Source organism: Pseudophryne corroboree, chromosome 2 (assembly GCF_028390025.1).
Source record: "Pseudophryne corroboree isolate aPseCor3 chromosome 2, aPseCor3.hap2, whole genome shotgun sequence".
Lineage (NCBI taxonomy): Eukaryota > Metazoa > Chordata > Amphibia > Anura > Myobatrachidae > Pseudophryne > Pseudophryne corroboree.
This window is the reverse complement of record NC_086445.1, coordinates 102,826,469-102,847,825: the sequence shown is the minus strand read 5'-3', so window position 1 is coordinate 102,847,825 and position 21,357 is coordinate 102,826,469. Positions and strand designations below refer to the sequence as shown.

Genomic DNA, 21,357 nt, shown 5'->3' with positions numbered 1-21,357 from the left:
GTATAAAATTAAAACTTTGGGGGCTTTCACTTACAATATAGGGCCTATACATCCTCAGTACTGAATCAGATTATTGCTGTCACATGACCTGCAGTTGCCTTTATGTTGCAGATTTTATCGCCACGGTGAAACGCTAAATCTACACTTAATGCAGCAATGCCATGTCACACCTTGACATCCCTACGAGATGCAGTTAAGTTGCCGGCAGTCGGGATCTCGGCGGTCAGGATACCGACGCCGGAATCCCGACTACTGACAATACCGGCAACCGGAATCCTGGCCCACAGGGGCTATTCCCACTCGTGGGTATCCACGACACCCATGGAGTGGGAATAGAACCTGTGGCGAGCGTGAGTGTGGATCGTGGGGTGGACAGTCATTAGGTCGACAACTATTGGTTGACAGTGATGAGGTCGACACGGTCATTAGGTCGACATGGAAAAAGGTCGACATTAGTTGTTGTTTTTTAATACAAAATTGTCGTTTTCTTCGTAAAGTGACCGGGAACCCCAAGTAGTGCACCGTGTCCACTCCCCATGCTGCGGGCACCTAAGCTACCGCTGCTCTCTGCACAGGTTACTATTCCCAATCATAGTCCATGTTGATCTTTTCAAGTGTCGACCCAATGACCATGTTGATCTAATGCATGTCAACCTAATGAGTGTCGACCGAAGTTTTGTCGACCTAAAGACCGGATGGATACCTGCGACCGTAGTGAGCCACCGAGCCCGCAGCGTGGCGAGCACAGTGAGCCCACAAGAGGACACTCTGCGCTCGCCCTGTTGCAGGCATTCTGATGGTCAGGATGCCGTCGACGGTATACTGATGGCTGACATCCCGACCGTCGGTAAATCATATCCCTACATCAGTGATTTTCAACCTTTTTCAAGTTGCGGCACACCAGCCAAGATCTTAAAATTGCCAAGGCACACCACCAGTAACACTCCCCCCCCCCCCCCCCCCCCCCCCCCCCCACAAAAAAAAAAAACACACAAAAAAACCCCACACATTGGCCCACACGGGGATAAAACACACACATTGGTCCCCGCAGTAATTGAACACATTGCCCCCCCCCCCCCCCCCAGTAGTGCCACACATTTGCCCAACAGTAATACCACACATTAGCTCCCACTGTAATAAAAGATTTATAGTAATGCCACACACCTGCCCCCATATTAATTATACACACCTGCCCCCATAGTAATTATACACACCTGCCCCCATAGTAATTATACACGCCTGCCCCCATAGTACTTATACACACCTGCCCCCATAATAATGACACACACCTGCCCCCCAGTAATGGCACACACGACACACCTGCCCCCTATAGTAATGCAACACACCTGCCCCCCCGCCCGTAATTCCACACATTGCCTGCCTGCCCCCACCCACGGTAATTACACCGATTAATATATATATATATATTTTGATATACAGAAACACAGTACCTGTACAAAGGGAACCTGAAATATTTCCCTCTCAGTGGGGAGAAGTGAAAGCAGGCAGCACAGAGCGAGGAGCAGCAGTGGGCGGGCAGACATGAATGTGACGGCCTGGGTAGCATAGCGCTGCACTTCCGTGAAAACAGACCTGCTCTCACGGAAGTGTAGCGCTGTGCTACCCGTGCTATGGATAGTAAGGGCGGCGGAAGTCATCTGGGGCCGGCAGCAGCGGCAGGTCTCTAATGGCTGTGGAGGGCAACCCTGGCTGGCGGCAGCTGCGGGTCAGTAGCGGCGGGTAGGGCACCGGCGGCAGCGGCGGGTCTCTAATGGCGGCGGAGGGCACCTCTGGCTGGTGGCAGCGGCGGCGGGTCTCTGGTGGGCGGCGGCGGGCATCACGAGCGGGCGATGGCGGCACACCCGGCAATCCCTCGCGGCACACTAGTGTGCCGCGGCACACCTGTTGAAAAACACTGCCCTACATAGTCCATAACGCTCACTGATGCAGGTAAAGGTGAGCTCAAGTTTAATTAGTTTTTCTGTGGGGGAGATGGGGGGTTCTAAATGAACTTTCCTCGCTCTGTATTAATAAGAACGCTGACGCTAATGTTCAGTTTCTTTGAGGGCTTTTTCATTTAAGCTTCCTCTCCTGGGAAATATCTGCATCAGCTTGTCTGGTATGCAGACGTCTTGATGCATGCAATATTCATCAGGTAGATTTGGCCTAGCAGACTGCTGCTGCATACTAAGCTTTAGTTATTGTGTTCTGGGTAAAAGGGTCACTTGCAGTTTCCATACGTTGTTTTTTTTTTCTGGGAACAAATCATAGCTAGTGTGCAGTTTACACCGTGCCTTTAATACCCTAAGGGGCTAATTCAAATGTTTGAAAAGTCGGTTGGATGTCTGTTTTTTCCTGTCTATTAGATAGGAAAAAACAGACGCCCAACTGATTTTTCTAACAATTGAATCTCCCTCCTAATCTCTACATTTTGGTTTGGTTTTCTCTGAATGCGCGGTCAGCCATGGTATAATAGAGATCCTATCGTATTTGACCATTATGCCTAAAACACACATCTGTCTTACTGTGTATAATATTAATATTAATCATAGATGCATAGCTGAAAGTTTCCTGTCCTTGACAGAAGTTAAGAGGTCTGATAACAATCCTAACTGATATCTTCTGTTCTATTAAACTCCTGAAACTTTTATAGATCCAACACAACTGTTTTAGACATACAGTAAACGGCAGAGTCTATGTCCATTATTTTTGGATTATCGCACCTTCAAATCGCATGTAGTGAGTTATAGTTAAATACTTCCAATTCCGTACATTGGGTCTAGATCTACCTGGCAAGTGCTGCCTATTTTGATGACACGGGCAATGCTTCCAGTTCAACAGGCAAAATCTTTTAGCAGAAATGAAAGTGACCAGGGAATGGATCAGATGGCACAACGGCGGTCATTCCGAGTTGATTGCTCGCTAGCAACTTTTTGCGGCGCTGCGATCAGATATTTGCCGCCTATGGGGGAGTGTATTTTCGCTTTGCAAGTGTGCGAACGCCGAGCGATACAAAAACAGTTTGTGCAGTTTCTGAGTAGGTCTGGACTTACTCAACCGCTGCGATCACTCCAGTCTTTTTAGTCCCGGAATTGACGTCAGACACCCGCCCTGCAAACGCTTGGACACGCCTGCGTTTTCCCCAAACACTCCCAAAAAACTGTCCGTTAACACCCATAAGTGCCTCTTTCTGTCAGTCTCCTTGCGATCGGCTGTGCAAATGGATTCTTCGTTAAATCCATCGCCCAGCACCAATCCTCTTTGTACCCGTACGACGCGCCTGCGCATTGCGGTGCATGCGCAGTTTTGGCGAGTTTTAATTTGACCGCAGCGCTGCAAAAAGTTGCTAGCGAGCGATCAACTCATAATGACCCCCCAATGTCTCTTAGCCACATAGGACTTTTCTCTAACGTCCTAGTGGATGCTGGGGACTCCGTAAGGACCATGGGGAATAGACGGGCTCCGCAGGAGACTGGGCACTCTAAGAAAGATTTAGTACTACTGGTGTGCACTGGCTCCTCCCTCTATGCCCCTCCTCCAGACCTCAGTTAGAATCTGTGCCCGGAAAGAGCTGGGTGCATTTTAGTGAGCTCTCCTGAGCTTGCTAATAAGAAAGTATTTTAGTTAGGTTTTTTATTTTCAGAGAGCTTCTGCTGGCAACAGACTCTCTGCTACGTGGGACTGAGGGGAGAGAAGCAAACCTACTAACTGCGGCTAGGTTGCGCTTCTTAGGCTACTGGACACCATTAGCTCCAGAGGGATCGAACACAGAAACTTAACCTTGGTCGTCCGTTCCCGGAGCCGAGCCGCCGTCCCCCTCGCAGAGCCAGAAGACAGAAGCCGGCGGGTTGAAGCAAGAACACGTCAAAATCGGCGGCAGAAGACTCCTGTCTTCATATGAGGTAGCGCACAGCTGCATTGCTCCCACACTAACCCACACACTCCGGTCACTGTAGGGTGCAGGGCGCAGGGGGGGGCGCCCTGGGCAGCAATTGAGTACCTCCTGGCAAAAATAAGCATATATACAGCTGGTCACTGTAATATGCATGAGCCCCCGCCATTATTTTTACACAAAATCGCAGGACAGAAGCCCGCCGCTGAGGGGGCGGGGCTTCTTCCTCAGCACTCACCAGCGCCATTTTCTCTCCACAGCTGAGAGGAAGCTCCCCAGGCTCTCCCCTGCAGAAGCACGATAGAAGAGGGTGAAAAAGAGAGGGGGGGCACATAAATTTGGCGTAAAAACAATATATACAGCAGCTACTGGGTTAACACTAAGTTACTGTGTGATTCCTGGGTCATATAGCGCTGGGGTGTATGCTGGCATACTCTCTCTCTGTCTCTCCAAAGGGCTTTGTGGGGGAACTGTCTTCAAATAGAGCATCCCCTGTGTGTGTGGTGTGTCGGTACGTGTGTGTCGACATGTCTGAGGTAAAAGGCTCCCCTAAGGAGGAGATAGAGCAAATATGTGTGTGAGAGGGTGTCTCCGTCGACAACGCCGACACCTGTTTGGATATGTGTAAGTGCTAAGGTGAATTTATTGCACAAAAGATTAGAGAACAGACAGGAAATCTACCCATGTCTGTCCCTATGGCGCAGAGACCTTCAGAGTCTCACAATGCTCACTATCCAAAATAATAAACTCTGATATCGACACGGAGTTTGACTCCAGTGTCGACTACGATAATGCAAAGTTACAGCCAAAATGGCAGAAAAGTATTCAATATATGATTATTGTAATAAAAGATGATTTGCATATCACTGATGACTCATTTGTCCCTGACACAAGGGTACACATGTTTAAGGGGAAGAAAGCTGAGGTAAATTTCCCTCCTCTCATGAGGAAAAAGAGCGGGAATCTCCAGACAAGAGACTGCAGCTTCCCACAAAGAATTCTCAGGCAGTATCCTTTCCCCACTAGGGCCAGGATGTGATGGGAATCTTCCCCTAGGGTGTCACGTTTGCCCAGAAGGTAGCCCTAGCTATTCTCAGGGATCCTGCAGATAGCGTGCACATTTTGGTACACTACTCAGACCGGCGATTGTGTCGGCATGGGTTTATAGCGCTGGGGCGGCGTGGACAGGTACCTTATCAGCAGAAATTGAGACCCTAGTATGTATGTATATATATATATATATGTATATAGAGAGATATGTATATATATATTAAAGATGCTGTCTTAAGAGATATATATAATCAAACATGCCCAAAGAGACATGAGTATACTGGGTCCTAGAGTCAAAGCTATGTCGATTTTTGCTTGACGTGTCCTGTAGAATATGCAATGGACAGATGATGCCAACTTAAGTGGCATATGGAAGGCTGAGGATTGTGTGGAGAAGGGTTCTCGGACCTGGTCTCCACGGCTATAGCTGGTAATTCGGATATTTTGCCTTATATTCCTGCACAGCCTAGGAAAGCACGTCATTATCAAATGCAGCTTTTCGAACAAAGAAACAAGAAAGTCCGAGATGCGTCCTTTCTTGCCAGAGGCGGGGCCAGAGGAAAGAAGCTGCACAACACAGCTAGTTCCCAGGAACAGAAGTCTTCCCCGGCCTCTATGAAAATCCACCGCATGTCTCTGGGGCTCCACAGACGGAGCTAGGCCCGGTGGGGGCACGCTTTCGTAAGTTCTGCAACAAGTGGGTTCACTCCCTGTTAGATCCCTGGGCAATAGATATTGTGTCTCAGGGATACAAGCTGGACTTTGAGAAGATGCCTCCTCACTGACGGCCCTGCCGGCTTCCCCCCATGAGAGGGAAACAGGGTTAACTGCAATTCACAAATTGTAGCTTCAACAGGTGGTGGTCAAGGTTCCCCTCCTTCGACAAGGAGGGGGTTATTATTCGACCATGTGGTAGTCCCGAAACCAGACGATTCGGTCAGGCCCATATTGAATTTAAAATCCCTGAACATATACCTGAAAAGGATCAAGTTCAAGATGGAATCGCTAAGAGCGGTCGTTACAAGCCTGAAAGGGGGAGATTTTATTGTGACTCGGGACATAAAGGAGGCATACCTTCATGTCCCCATTTATCCACCTCATCAGGCGTACCTCAGAATTGCGGTACGGGATTGTCATTACCAATTTCAGACGTTGCCGTTTGGTCTCTCCACGGCCCCGAGAATATTCACCAAGGTAATGGCGGAAATTATGGTGCTCCTGCGGAAGCAAGGTGTCACTATTATCACGTACTTGGACAATCTCCTCATAAAAGCGAGATCAAGAGAGCAGTGGCTGAACAGCGTATCACTTTCTCTGGAAGTGTAACGGCAACACGGCTGGATTCTATATATTCCAAAGTCGCAGTTGGTTGCTACAGCTCATCTGCCTCTCCTAGGCATGATCCTTGACGCAGACCAGAAAAGGGTTTATCTCCCAATAGAGAGAGCTCAGGAGCTCGTGACACTGGTCAGGAATCTATTAAAACCAAAACAGGTGTCAGTGCATCACTGCACTCGAGTCCTGGGAAGGATGGTGGCATCATACGAGGCCATTCCTTTCGGCAGGTTCCATGAGAGGACCTTCTAATGGGACTTACTGGACAAAGTGGTCCGGATCACATCTTTAGATGCATCGGTTAATCACCCTATCCCCCGGGGCCAGGGTGTCTCTCCAGTGGTGGCTGCAGAGTACTCACCTTCTCGAGGGCCGCAGGTTCGGCATTCAGGACTGGGTCCTGGTGACCACGGATGCAAGCCTCCGAGGGTGGGGGGCAGTCACTCAGGGAAGAAGTTTCCAAGGGCTGTGGTCAAGTCAGGAGACTTGCCTTCACATCAATATCCTGGAACTAAGGGCCATATACAACGCCCTAAGTCAAGCGGAGCCCCTGCTTCGCAACCAACCGGTGCTGATTCAGTCAGACAACATCACCGCGGTGGCTCATGTAAACCGCCAGGGCGGCACAAGAAGCAGGGTGGCGATGGCGGAAGCCACCAGAATTCTTCGATGGGCGGAGAATCACGTACGAGCACTGTCAGCAGTGTTCATTCCGGGAGTGGACAACTGGGAAGCAGACTTCCTCAGCAGGCACGACCTCCACCAGGGAGAGGGGGGACTTCATCAAGAAGTCTTCGCGCAGATTGTAGGTCGGTGGGAACTGCCACAGGTGGACATGATGGCATCCCGCCTCAACAAAAAGCTACAGAGGTATTGCGCCAGGTCAAGAGACTCTCAGGCGATAGCTGTAGACGCACTGGTGACACCGTGGATGTTCCAGTCGGTTTATGTGTTTCCTCCTCTTCCTCTCTTACCCAAGGTGCTGAGAATCATAAGGAAAAGAGGAGTGAGAACAATACTCATTGTTCCGGATTGGCCAAGAAGGACTTGGTATCCAGAGCTGCAAGAAATGCTCACAGAGGACCCATGGCCTCTACCTCTAGGGCAGGATCTGTTGCAGCAGGGACCTTGTATGTTCCAAGACTTACCGCAGCTGCATTTGACGGCATGGCGGTTGAACGCCGGATCCTAGTAGAAAAAAGGGATTCCGGATGAGGTTATTCCTACGCTGATAAAGGCTAGGAAGGACGTGACGGCTAAACATTATCACCGTATACGGCGAAAATATGTTGCTGGGTGTGAGGCCAGGAATGCCTCTACAGAGGAATTCCAGCTGGGCCGTTTCCTTCACTTCCTACAGTCGGGAGTGACTTTGGGCCTAGAATTGGGGTCCATTAAGGTCCAGATTTCGGCCCTATCCATTTTCTTTCATAAAAAACTAGCTTCTCTACCTGAAGTTCAGACGTTTGTAAAGGGAGTGCTGCATATTCAGCCCCCTTTTGTGCCACCAGTGGCACCTTGGGATCTTAACGTGGTGTTGAGTTTCCTGAAATCTCACTGGTTTGAGCCGCTTAAGACCGTAGAGTTAAAATATATCACGTGGACAGTGGTCATGCTATTGGCCTTAGCTTCGGCTAGGCGTGTGTCAGAATTGGCGGTTTTGTCATGTAAAAGCCCCTATCTGGTTTTCCATATGGACAGGGCAGAATTACGGACTCGTCCGCAATTTCTGCCAAAGGTGGTGTCATCTTTTCATTTGAACCAACCTATTGTGGTGCCTGCGGCTACTCGTGACTTGGAGGATTCCAAGTTACTAGATGTAGTCAGGGCTTTGAAGATTTATGTAGCCAGAACGGCTGGAGTCAGGAAAACTGACTCGCTGTTTATCCTGTATGCATCCAACAAGCTGGGTGCTCCTGCTTCAAAGCAAACTATTGCTCGCTGGATCTGTAACACGATTCAGCAGGCTCATTCTGCGGCTGGCTTGCCGCCTCCAAAATCAGTAAAAGCCCATTCCACAAGGAAGGTGGGCTCTTCTTGGGCGGCTGCCCGAGGGGTCTCGGCATTACAGCTTTGCCGATCAGCTACTTGGTCGGGTTCAAGCACTTTTGCAAAGTTCTACAAGTTTGATACCCTGGCTGAGGAGGACCTTGTGTTTGCTCATTCGGTGCTGCAGAGTCATCCGCACTCTCCCGCCCGTTTGGGAGCTTTGGTATAATCCCCATGGTCCTTACGGAGTCCCCAGCATCCACTAGGACGTTAGAGAAAATAAGATTTTACTCACCGGTAAACCTATTTCTCGTAGTCCGTAGTGGATGCTGGGCGCCCGTCCCAAGTGCGGACTTCTTCTGCAATACTTGTATATAGTTATTGCTTAAATAAGGGTTAAGTTATGGTTGCATCAGGTTTGTCTGATGCTCTGTTGTTGTTCATACTGTTGGCTGGGTATGTTATCACAAGTTATACGGTGTGATTGGTGTGGCTGGTATGAGTCTTACCCTGGATTCCAAAATCCTTTCCTTGTACTGTCCGCTCTTCCGGGCACAGTTTCCTTAACTGAGGTCTGGAGGAGGGGCATAGAGGGAGGAGCCAGTGCACACCAGTAGTACTAAATCTTTCTTAGAGTGCCCAGTCTCCTGCGGAGCCCGTCTATTCCCCATGGTCCTTACTGAGTCCCCAGCATCCACTACGGACTACGAGAAATAGATTTACCGGTGAGTAAATCTTTTTTTTTTTTACATAGCATTTTATTTGATTAGAGAAAACTCAATAACGTACAGTAGACAGATATAGTATCCCTGTAAATGTTTCATATCACTGGATAAAATCGGGATAAGTTCTTTTCATGGATTCAGTATGGGATCCCGGCGGTCGCAACGCTTCGGACCCGGTGGCGAGCTTCACACGCCACACTAATTTATTCCACCTTGGGGATTCCAACTACCGGGTTTCCCTTGGCTGTCGGGATTCTGGCATCTGTATCCTGGCCGCCGGAAAACTAACTGCTTCCTGTTTTGATTTGGTCGTATGTACAGTAATAAAGCTAAAATCATATTTACACAACTATGGCACCAGAAAAAGACTCTCTCTCCCAAAGATTGAATAAATAATATGTGATCTAATTTTATGAATGCCTCCACAAATAGTTCTTAAACAGCAAGTTGTCATGATTCTGTGATATACTGTAGGTTGTACTGCATGTTGCTTTGTGTTGCAGGCTGAGACGCATATTGATAAGGAGAGGGTCCGATACTTCCATGATGACGATAACCAGAGTCTTCAAGATCTTGTTAAGAGGGAGAAGATGGGAACAGCCGAAGACCAAAACAAACTGTATATGAGAATGATGTCCAAGGTAATGTCCAGCATGCTTCAGGTTCTGTCATGTATCTGTGTGTCAGGAGCCAGGCCCGTAACATGGAGAGATTAGCAGAAATAGTTGGTATGGAATTCTGTAGGTTGCTGTTAGGATTGCTGAGCTCTATGACGGACTCCCATCACTTAAAGATTAATAACTGGGATACTCATGAGAACTGGGGGTTGAATCTTGGTTGGATGCAGCGGCGGTGTCTGGCCCAGTGAAGCAATGTTTTCTTTGTGTGCACATTCATCTCGGGTTTGTACATACAGAGTCGCAGATCGAATGTGGATATGTAAGTATCAGAAATGTAAGAGGCTTTCCTAGACGGTGAGTGGGAGGTAACGGGAAGGGGAGAGGGCGAAAAAGACGCACCGAGATACCCAGTGCTAATTCTTAACTCTCCCTGTGTGTGTGTGTGTGTGTGTGTGTGTGTGTGTGTGTGTGTGTGTGTGTGTGTGTGTGTGTGTGTGTGTGTGTGTGTGTGTGTGTTTTCCTCTGAAAAGTACTTTTGCATTTTCCATTTTGTATTAATATTGAGGTTTCTTTAATTATAATAAGTATAAGTAGGACTAATGCTTAACAGTAACTTAACAGTAACTTATTTTCAATTTCATTTATCTCTGAGTGTACTTTGTATGTATCAGTATGTTTAGTCTATCTACATATATTCAGATATAATAAGAATAATAAGATGTTGAAAATTGGTTTTATTGAAAGCTGTAAAGTCAATAAAATAAAAGCCTATTAACATAGTGTTAGAAAGTACTAAAACATGGTTGATCAAAGTTTCTGATATATGATTACATTTATTTATTTTTTCAATAAAACATTAGTGCAAAAAAAAACAACCTGGTTTAAAAAAAAAGTGTTTTTTTTTTGTTTTTGTTTTTTTGTTTGTTTTTTTAAACCTGTTTTTATTTCCAACCCTACTCATATGTCCTTACGCAGAGGTTGCGATGTGGTATCTTTGGACGCAGCCAACGGATCACAGAAGCCGGCTGTGAACATCTTTTTACTTAGGGCGCCTCCTGCGGCTTTTGCATATTTTTGCACAGCCGCCGCGTGTAAATCCTCGTGTGAGAGCAATATTTGTGGAGTATAATGCCACTGGTCTTTCTCATGTTTGCACAATATGTCCATATTGTACCCAAGACTTCCGTTATATAATCAGATCTGTATGCACTGCTTTTAGAAAGTAAAAGTTTCCTGTGTATCTGCTTCTATGAAGCAAGCGGTGACTGAAGCACAAATACACTTGTCACTTTCATAACATCGGTGCAGCGTCCTAATATCCTACATTATACAAAGATGTAGCAAGATATCATAACTGATTGTGAAGACTGAGCTGTCTCATCATCCGGCAGCCCTGCCGTTATTGCTTACTGTCAGGGCTCAGTTTGGCTAATCTCTTCTGACTGATGCCAAATGCGTGAAATCATTACTAAGTACAGATGTCTACGTTGTCATGCGTTACGCTACTGCCACTGGAACGTGTCATGAGGTTTGTGCATGGTTCTTACTAAATTAAATCTCTGCTCCATTCGTGACCTGACTGGAGATCATCAGATTGTCCAAATAAATTGGAGCCGCTGTTTGCCCACCTCATGTCACATACCATATGACACATGCATAAAACATTTGTGACCGTAATCTGGAAACCATTTGCAATCATAAAATGTAAATGGTGCGCATAAAATCTACTTCTGAAAAGTGCTTACAGCAAAATAATATGCAGATCTTTCTCTTAGGAGAAGTAAGATCTGCAATATCCGTAATCCCCACATAAAAGTACTGTCGTGTCTAACACAAGTCAGGGTTTGTCTGGCTCACTGCCAATGACAACAGCAGGCATTACATAGTACGTTGTTCGAAATCTTCGCCATCTGTACTCCGCTTTTGTCATTAAGGGGTGTATTTATCAAAGCTTAGAGAGAGAGAGAGATAAAGTACCAACCAATCTGCTCCTGTCATTTTTAAAAGCACAACCTGTAACATGGGAGTTAGGGAGAGATGTACTAAGCAGTGAAAAGAGTGGAGAGGTTTCCCATGGCAGTCAATCAGCTGTGCTGTATAACTTTATAGTATGCAAATTCTAAATGTTACTTCAATGCTGATTGGCTGCCATGGGCAACTTCTCCACTGGCTCACTTCTCTACTCTTATCACTGCTTAGTACATCTCCCCCTGATTGGTTAGTGCTTTATCTCTACTTTACCTCTCTCCATGCTTTGATAAATATCAATGATATTGAGAGGCTAGGAGTAAAAAGTGCATTTATGTGTAAGGCAGTTGTGTATTTTCTTTTCCACATGGTACATTTGTTTTCACACTTTTCTAAAAAAAGAAAAAAAATGTGATTGTATGAATTGACCGTTCTCTATTGATATGGTGGAGTTGAACAGAAGAGCTGCACCCACATTGCGCGCACAGAGCTAAATGCAGATATTTTCCACTATGCAGAGTTGCACGCACTGCCCTTATACTGTAGCTGTGATTGTCATCCCTTTGTGCAAGAGATCCACCGGAAAACAGTCATATTTATGTGTACATACAACTCTGCATAGCCACAATCCCATTGACGTGCCCTCAGTAAACCTACATGTGAACACCACGTTGTCGTCCATTAATGGTCCTTTAGCTGAAAGTAGTGATGCTAATCAGCTTTGTACAGCTCTGCGTCACCTGTAGTTGTGTACACGCATTTTCAGAGCTTGCGCAGTACAAAGACTCCCAAGATCTCTGTGGTATCACCAAGAGCCCAATAGATTTCTCAGCAGATCGGTGCACATGCATATCTCTGCCCGCAGTCCCACTCTGTGTTTGCCTGTGCACTCTATGGGCGAGCACCGATGCATCTGGACTAGCGTCTGTTTGTGGAGACACAGCTGCTATAATATGCAAATTCTACTAGTACAAAACAACACAAAGTCAACCCAGGCGCATTAGAGTCATTCAGTTGAATTGAGCTTTTCACATAAAAAAATTTTTTTTTGTTTTTTTTACAAATCTCTAAAATGTTCACACTTATAGATTGTTACCACATACTTGTCACCGACCTTTTAAACAATAAATCAATTGTCCTTAGCACAGGATAATTCATAGCGTCTGCTTTCTATTTATTAACAGTCTGATGATATGCTCGACCACTCTCCAGCGACTTTCTTGTCAAGGTGCAGTAAAGGTTATGATGAGCGGGTAATAGATTTTAACTTAGCCCAATAACATGCAGCTTCTTGGAATCCTGCAGTAGTGGCAAATAACGGAGCACCTCAAGTAATTATTCCCGTGATCCCAGGTAGCTTTTGGATAATTAGATGGAACAGTCCGTGACAAAAAGTGGGGTCCAAATGTCAGTTATAACAGAGTTCTAATGCGTTTCTCCGACGGTTTGATCAGAGGATCCTGCTTCACAGTAGGTATGGTGTGTTTTGGGTTGTGTGTCGTGTTTTGGTGTTCAGTGCATAAAGTTCTAGCTGGGTCTCATCTGACCACATAAACTCATACCACATGGTTTCAGTATTTTCCAAGGGCCTAATTCACCATGGACTGCTGCTGCGGCAGCGACCGAATGCTGAAGCCCTTTGTAGTGTGTGCACGCTCAGAAGCCGCACTGCGCGTGCGCACAGAGTGAGCTGAGACGGCATCTCACTTGTGCGAACGCCTTTGCCTGATTGACAGGCAGAGGCGTTTGAGGGCAGGAAGGGGCGTTAGGGGGGGCACAGTCTGGACAACGCAGGAATGTCTAGACCGTTTGTGGGGCGGGCTGTGGCGTCTGCGTGAAGTCACACGCAGCCGCTGCGACCCAAAAGATGGCAGATTGCCTTCTACATTAGCAGCTAGGCTGCGTTGGCAGAGGGAAACCGTAAGCATGCGAAAGCGTCGCCGCTTTGCAATCCTTTCGCATGTTTGCGGGGGGAAGTGGGGGCAGAGCCCGATATCCGGGGCCGACTTGCCCTGTGCTGGCTGTGTCCCGTCCCCCCGTCCCCCCCACATGTCAGTGTAATGGATTGTAGAAGTGCGATTTTTCGTACATCTACAATCCATGCTTAATTAGTCACCAAGGGTTTTATTTGTAAAGCGCTAACGCGACTGAGTATTGCACTGTCCCAGAAGAGTCTTCTCCTTGCCACCCTGCCATGTAGGCCAGCTTTGTTCAAAGCTTGTGAGATAGTTGTCAGATATGCAAGTCCTTCAAAGTTGCCATTAGCTTCTTGGTAGTTTAAATGCTGAATATCCTCCTGGCTCTGTCATCCAGTTGGAGGGACAGCCCGATCTAGGCAAGGTGCTGGTGGTGCCATATGCTTTGAACAGCACTAAGAGGGAGAGCTGTAACTAGGCTTTTTGGTGCTCTGTGCCAGAAAGAGAATTGGGGCCACTTCCCCGCTGCAGGACCACCGTCCTGAGGGGTTATTGTTCAGCGGGGCACTGCGCCTTGGCTGTCACAGCCGCAGCACGCCGCACACCCCTAACGCTGCCTGAAGGTGACATCGGTGGTGAGTACACACCGGGGGCCCCGCTAGGGAAGTCCCCCGGTTCAAAGTGCTGCTGACCACGGACATGGCGTACGGGACCCTCCCGGGTGAGTCCCGCTAAGATCTCCCGTGTGGAACTGGCACAAAAACGCTTGACTAGCACTTGTGATGTTTTGAGCTAAAAAGAGACTTTACCAGTATAATATATTAGTGTAACTCCGGCGCCATTGGAGGGGGCGGAGCTACATCAGAGCGGGACCTGAGGCATTTTGGAGCCTTCCTCTGCTTACTGCAGCCACAGACAGCACACACAGCGCTTCCTGATTCCTCAGCCACGCTGGCTATCTGGTACAGGGTGTAGCAAATGGGGAGAGCCGCTTGTGTACACTATCTGGATCCTATTTAGGACAGAAATTGTTAGTGTTTACTGTAACATATAGAGCTGACAGCCTCACGGGGGCTGTGCAGCTCAGGGTGTGCTGGTGTCCTTCTTTCTCTCTGTGTCTCCTCTCACATACAGTAGGGCAGGCTTGCAATATCACTGTCTGTGTGTATGTGTATGTTGTGCTTCCTGTGAAACATGGGTAAACACAAACTGTGCAGTGTATGTCACACCAGATTTTCTCCATTATCTACTGACACTGTTTCATGTGAACAATGCAGTCAGTCTTCACAAATCAGTGAAGGGGCTGGGGGAGAGGGTCCAGAGCCCCACTGTTTAGGGTCTCTTAAAACTATGATGTCAGATATGTCATCCCAGCTCACTGCTAATGTGCAGAAGACTCAGCTACTACAACAAGCTGTTGCAGATTTAGCTGCTAGGGCAGATGCACAGCCCCCCTCTCTCATGCAGGTCCACAGAAACGTGGATTACCTGCTCTACTCTCTGATACAGATGATGATATACAGGAGGATGGGGATTACCTGGATCCCATTAGTGGAGATCCTGTTTCTGCTCAGGGTATTGAACCCATCATTCTGGCTATACGGGACGTGTTAAAGCTCCCTCTAGAGGACGCTACGTCACAGCAGTCATTTTTGTTTATACAATACAAGCCTAATGTCACTTTCCCTGACTACAGAGTTAGATTACCTATTCAAACAGGCCTAGAAAAATCCAGACAAAAAAATTCCAAGTGTCCAAAAAGTTTTTGCGCACTTTCCCGTTTGTTCCTGAAGGTAGAAAATTTTGTGAGGAACCCCCGGGGCTGGATGTATCAGTCTCTCGCCTGTCTAAAAAGGCGGTGCTGCCTTTGCCATGAAGGATCCCATGGATAGAAAGATAGAGACTACACTCAAGTCTATATACACAGCAGCGGGTACTGTATATCACAAAGGCCGGTCATTGCGGGTTGCTGGATGACCCATGCCATTCATTCCTGGGTCACTCAAACTCAGGGGGGCCTCTCAGGAGATATGCACTTGGTCACTATGGTAACCCTCCTAAACCACATTCAGGACACTACACGTGTCTTCTGTGATTCGCTCAAGGAGATTGGGAACATTAATGCTAGGACTTCTGCCATGGCAGTGTCAGTGCACAGGGCCTTGTTGCTGCGTCAGTGGATTGCAGACGCAGAATCCAAACGTAGTGTGGAATCCCTCCCCTTTTCTGAGAAATGGCTCTTTGGGGTTGTATTGGATACTTGTATTTCCAAAGTTACGGCTGGGAAATCCACGTTTCTCTCCTCTAGGCCCCGTCGGTGAGACGTTCCTACCTGCTGCTGCTGTCTGTCCAGTCCTTTCGTTCTCACAGATTTCGATCTAAGGCCAGAAGTGCCTCCAAATGCGACTAGAGGCACTAGGGGTAAGTCCTGAAAGCCTGCAAGCACCGGGTCTCAGGAACAGACCACCGGTTCTGCTTCCACTAAGGCCTCAGCATGACTGTGCCCACCCACCCCAAGGGGATCTCGAGGTGGGGGCTCAACAGCGTCACTTTAGCCACATCTGGGAGACCTCCTGCTTTCTCAAGGCTACAAGCTGGAGTTCGACAGTACTCCTCCCCAACTATTTTTCAAAACAAGCTTACCAGCTTTGGTGGATATGCAAGTTACGTTGCAACAGGCCATTCAAACGTTGGTCCAGTCTCACGTTGTTGTTCCAGTACCAATACCGCAACACGGCATGGGGTTTTACTCCAACCTATTTGTGGTGTCGAAACCGGACGGTTCAGTAAGACCCATTTTAAATCTAAAATCCTTGAATCCTTATTTGATGGTGTTTAAGATCACGATGGAATCCCTGCTAGCTGTGATTGCAGGTCTGAAGGAGCTGGAATTCATGGTCTCCTTGGATATCAATGACGCCTACCTCCTATTACGATTAGGCTGCCTCATCAGGAGTACCTACGATTTGCCCTGCTTGATGATCATTTCCAATTCCAGGCACTGCCTTTCGGCCTGCCCAGAGGGTATTCACGAAGGTGATGGCGGAGATGATGTTCCAACTCCGAGTCCAAGGGGTCAATGTTGTCCCTTACCTGGACGATCTTCTAATCAAAGCAAGATCCAGGGAGCTTTTATTGCTCTGTATCGACCGCACTATCCAACTTCTGTCACACCATGGGTGGATCCTCAACTTAGAGAAGTCCCACCTGGAGCCGACTCAGCGTCTCCTGCTCCGGGGGATGTGATTGAATACTGTGGACCAGAAGGTGTTCTTACCAGAGGACAAGGCGAGAACACTTCAGGAGATGGTCCGCATGGTGCTCCGTCCTACTCGTGTGTCCATACATCTTTGCATAAGATTGTTGAGAAAGATGGTCGCCTCGTACGAGGCAATCCAATATGGGAGGTTCCATGCCAGAACTTTTCAGCTGGATCTCCTGAGCAAATGGTCCGGATCACATCTTTAGATGAACCGGATGATACAGCTGTTGCCTCAGGCCAGAATTTCCCTCCTGTGGTGGCTGCAGTCCTCCAATCTACTGGAGGGCCGCAGTTTCGGAATTCAGGATTGGACCCTCTCACGACAGATGCGCATCTATGAGGATGGGGAGCTGTCACCCAAGGGGCGCAGTTCCAGGGCAGGTTTTTCAGCCCACGAAAGCCTCCTTCCGATCAACATTCTGGAACTTCAGGTGATCTACAATGCTCTGCTTCAGGCTTCTCCTCTGCTCAAGGATCACGTGATCCAGGTACAGTTGGACAACGCCACAGCAGTGGCGTACATCCATCGACAAGGAGGGACAAAAAGCAGAGCCTGCATGCGAGAGGTTTCAAGGATACTCCTCTGGGCAGAAAGAAATGCAAGAGCAATGCCAGCAATCTTCATTCCAGGTGTGGACAACTGGGAAGTGGACTTCCTGAGTCGTCAAGATCTCCACCCGGGGTAGTGGGGTCTCCACCAGCAGGTGTTCCAGCAGATCATCCACCGGTGGGGCTGCCCACAGATAGACATGATGGCTTCTCGTCTCAACAAGCGGCTTCACTGGTATTGCTCTCGGACTAGGGACCCTCTGGCGAGGGCAGTGGATTCACTGGCGTCGACTTGGCCTTACCGGCTGGTCTACCTGTTTCCTCCAATTCCATTGCTCCCATGGGTACTAAAGCGAATCAGGAATCAAAGAGTCAAGGCAATTCTGATTGCCCCGGATTGGCCTCGGAGGGCGTGGTACACGGATCTTCTGGGAATGTCCGTCGAAGACACTTGGCATCTACCACTAAGACCGTTCGTCTACCCGGACTTACAGCGACTTCGTTTGACGGCATGGAGGTTGAGCTGAACATCCCAGCTCACAAGGGCCTTTCCAAAAAGGTTATTGCTACCATGGTTCAGGCCAGGAAACCTGTGACGTCAAAACACTATCATATCTGGAGGAGATATGTCTCTTGGTGCGAGGAACGCTCGAATTCGCCTGCTGAGTTTCACTTGGGACGTTTCTTACGTTTCCTGCAGGCTGGTGTGGATAAGGGCTTACGTCTGGGTTCCATTAAGGTTCGGATTTCTCCATTTTCTTCCAGAAGAAACTGGCAGTGTTACCAGAAGTTGACTTTCTTGCAAGGGGTACTCCACATAAAACCTCCTTTTGTGCCACATACAACCTCCTTTTGTGCCGCCTACTGCACCCTGGGGGTACTCCACATACAACCTCCTTTTGTGCCGCCTATTGCACCCTGGGATCTGAATGTGGTGTTGGAATTTCTACAGTCTTCCTGGTTTGAACCTCTGATGACTGTAGAAGACAAGTACCTCACGTGGACAACTGTGATGTTACTGGCCCTGGCTTCTGCTCGACGTGTCTCAGAATTTGGGGCCTTGTCGTGTAAAAGTCCATACTTGGTCTTTTACGAGGACAGAGCGGAGCTCCGGACTAAACAACGGTTCCTTCCGAAGGTTGTCTCTGCGTTTCACTTGAATCAGCCTCTTATGATTCCGTCCAGTTCTGGCGCTTCTGCTCCTTCTGAGGCATTGGATGTTATGCGAGCCTTGAAGATCTTTGTCAAGAGAACGGCTCGGATCAGAAAGACAGATTCCTTGTTCGTGCTCTATGATGCACAGAAAAAGGGTTGTCCTGCTTCAAAGCAGTCCATTGCTCGTTGGATTAGGCTTACTATACAACAGGCCTATGTGTCGGTAGCCTTACCTGTTCCTAAGTTTCTTAAGGCACACTCTAGAAGATCAGTGGGATCTTCCTGGGCGGCTGCCCATGAAGTCTCAGCCTTGCAACTTTGCCTAGTTGCTGCTTGGTCGGGAAATAACTATTTTGTGAAGTTCTACAAGTTTGATACCCTGGCCAAAGAGGATACCCAGTTTGGGCAGGCGGTGCTGCAGCAGTCTCCGCACGTTCCCACACGTTCTGGAAGCTTTGGGATGTCCACATCGTACTAGATTCCCCCAATATCCCTGATGGATGCTAGAGATAATAGGTTTTTACTTACCTACCCGTAAATCCTTTTCTCGTAGTCCATAAGGGATATTGGGCGCCCGCCTCAGTGCGTTGACTTTTCTGCAGGTTCTTGTTGTGTGGTTACCTGTTCAGCTGTTTGCTGTTGTTGTTTCCAGCCGTTGCTGGTTGTTATATGGTAGTGGTCTGCTGGTTGGTAAATCTCACCATTCTTTGTTATCATATTTCCTTCTTTAATATATGTCCTTTCTCCTTCAGTCACGTTTTTACCTATAACTGCCTGTGGGAGGGAGCATAGAGGGAAGGAGTCAGCACACCCAGTTGAAGAAATTTAAAGTGCACCGGCTCCTTTGCACCCCGTCTATACCCCATCGTACTAGATTCCCCCAATATCCCTTATGGACTACGAGAAAAGGATTTACCAGTAGATAATTAAAATCCTGTTTTCAATATACTGCCACACCCAGGACTCAAACTACAACCTGCTGCATCCCAGCCAAACACCCCAACCACCAAGTCACTTGGTCCTGCATAAAACTATGAGATTTCTAGCTTATTGAGCGTCCTGTACCCCATAAAAAAAATAACCAGTACCATAATTGAGCAGATCCATGCAGTGTGTAGCCACATCCAATCCATTTTATCCACACACTACATAGATCTGCTCAGCCATAACGCTGATCACCCCTTCCCAAAGTACAAGGTAAGCTTCAAATGGTTAGAACTCTCCAGCTTGGAATTCTCTAGCTTTTTATGTAAGGGCAGATAGCTCAGTGAATAGTGTGTCCGACTGCAATGTCATAGGCAATGGGTTCGAATCCCGGGCACATCAGCATCCCAAAATGTAATAAAGTACAGTGCAACTGAACAACAAATAGCTCTCAAGTCAAGTCCATGAATGCTGTAGGTATTCAAGGAGGGGGAATGCTGCAAGTGAAAGTAAATAAAACAGATCATTGACAAGTGCTGCCAACAACGCCCCCTACCCTGCAACGCTCCCTACTCCGCACACACCTAGTTACGACCCTGCTCAGAGGGAGAGTAAAAGCCTTTGAAATATTTTTGTATCCGGGATAAAGTTGTGCCTCTCTACAAATTTACCCTAGAGCCCTTTTATGTCAGGTGGGTACACACAAACATTAGAGAGTACATTGTATATAAGGGCACAGACACACATTAGAGAGTACATTGTATATAAGGGCTGACACGCACATTAGAGAGTACATAGTATGTAAGGGCGTGCACACACACATTAGAGGGTACGTAGTATACAGTATGAGGGAAGAGACACACATTAAAGGGTATGTAGTATATAAGGGTGGGGGTAGAGGAAGAAGAAAAAGTAGCTGCATAATAACTAGTGATCCTTCGAATGACTGGTCCAATATACTAGCTTATTTTTTATATATTTTGGATAAGGTATACAGATCTGTCCTCCTACATCCTTGCTGCAGTCTTGTTAATAGTCCTTCTAGTCGAGCCTATCTGTGAGTGCGTTTACTAATGCCGGGCGTCTTTTTGTGCATTTTTTTCCCCCTGAAAAACAACCACTGTAACGTACAGATGTGTCTTCCAACATCTTGCCTCAATACACCACACAGTGGGAGATGCCTGGTGGGAGTGAGCTGACAGGTCCCGTACAACTCTGTTAGTGTCGGGTGCCTTTATGTGCCAAACTTGTGTCTTATTCACATCGCTGTGTGAACAGGAGGCACAAGCAGACTCTGTGGACTAAAATGATATGCAGCATGCCTATATTCTGCGTGCGACCGTACCTGTATCTGCATAGGAAATGGTACATTACAGTGCTTTCTATGACAACACTGTAGTGCAGCATTTTGTATGCAGATACAGCTGCAGTTGCACACACAATACAGGCAGGTCGCACATTCTTATCAGCATAAGCTGCTTGTGCGTTCTATTCACATCGTTTTGCAAACAAGACACATTTTAATAAAAAAAATTGCACAAAAATATGCTCGGCACTACCGGGTCACACCACCGCATGGCATGACTAGAAGGGCTTTTTAACCTGCAGAGAGGCTAGATATTAGTGGACACATCTGTAGCATTACATATGCACATACAGTCGCAGGCGCACACTGATATAGGCATGCCACATATTTTAATCAGCAGAGTCTGCTTGTGTGTCTTATTCGCATAGCGATGCAAATTTAGACGCATATTCGGGCTAAAAGATACGTCCGGGAACTGATGGCTCACTCACACCAGGCATCTCTCGCTATGTGGCGTATTGAGGCTAGATGTATGAGGACACATCTGTACAAGGTTAATCATTTTAACCGTAGTTTGCAAATGAAAGCCTCTACATATGCCTTCTGTTTTGTTCAGATTTAATTTTAATGTGGAATGAACACCGTAGGCTTAACGGAGTTATGAGG

The 21,357-nt window shown here is 47.4% G+C and overlaps 1 protein-coding gene across 2 annotated transcripts in view; it reads left to right on the top strand.

Moving 5' to 3' along the window:
- Positions 1-21,357, top strand: part of CWF19L2 (CWF19 like cell cycle control factor 2) — a 370,293-nt gene that overhangs the window by 217,654 nt on the left and 131,282 nt on the right. For both annotated transcript variants that reach the window (XM_063951573.1, XM_063951572.1), the window contains one exon: positions 9,495-9,632. In XM_063951573.1, coding sequence (XP_063807643.1) covers positions 9,495-9,632 — 138 coding nt within the window. The remainder of the gene's footprint in view (positions 1-9,494; positions 9,633-21,357) is intronic.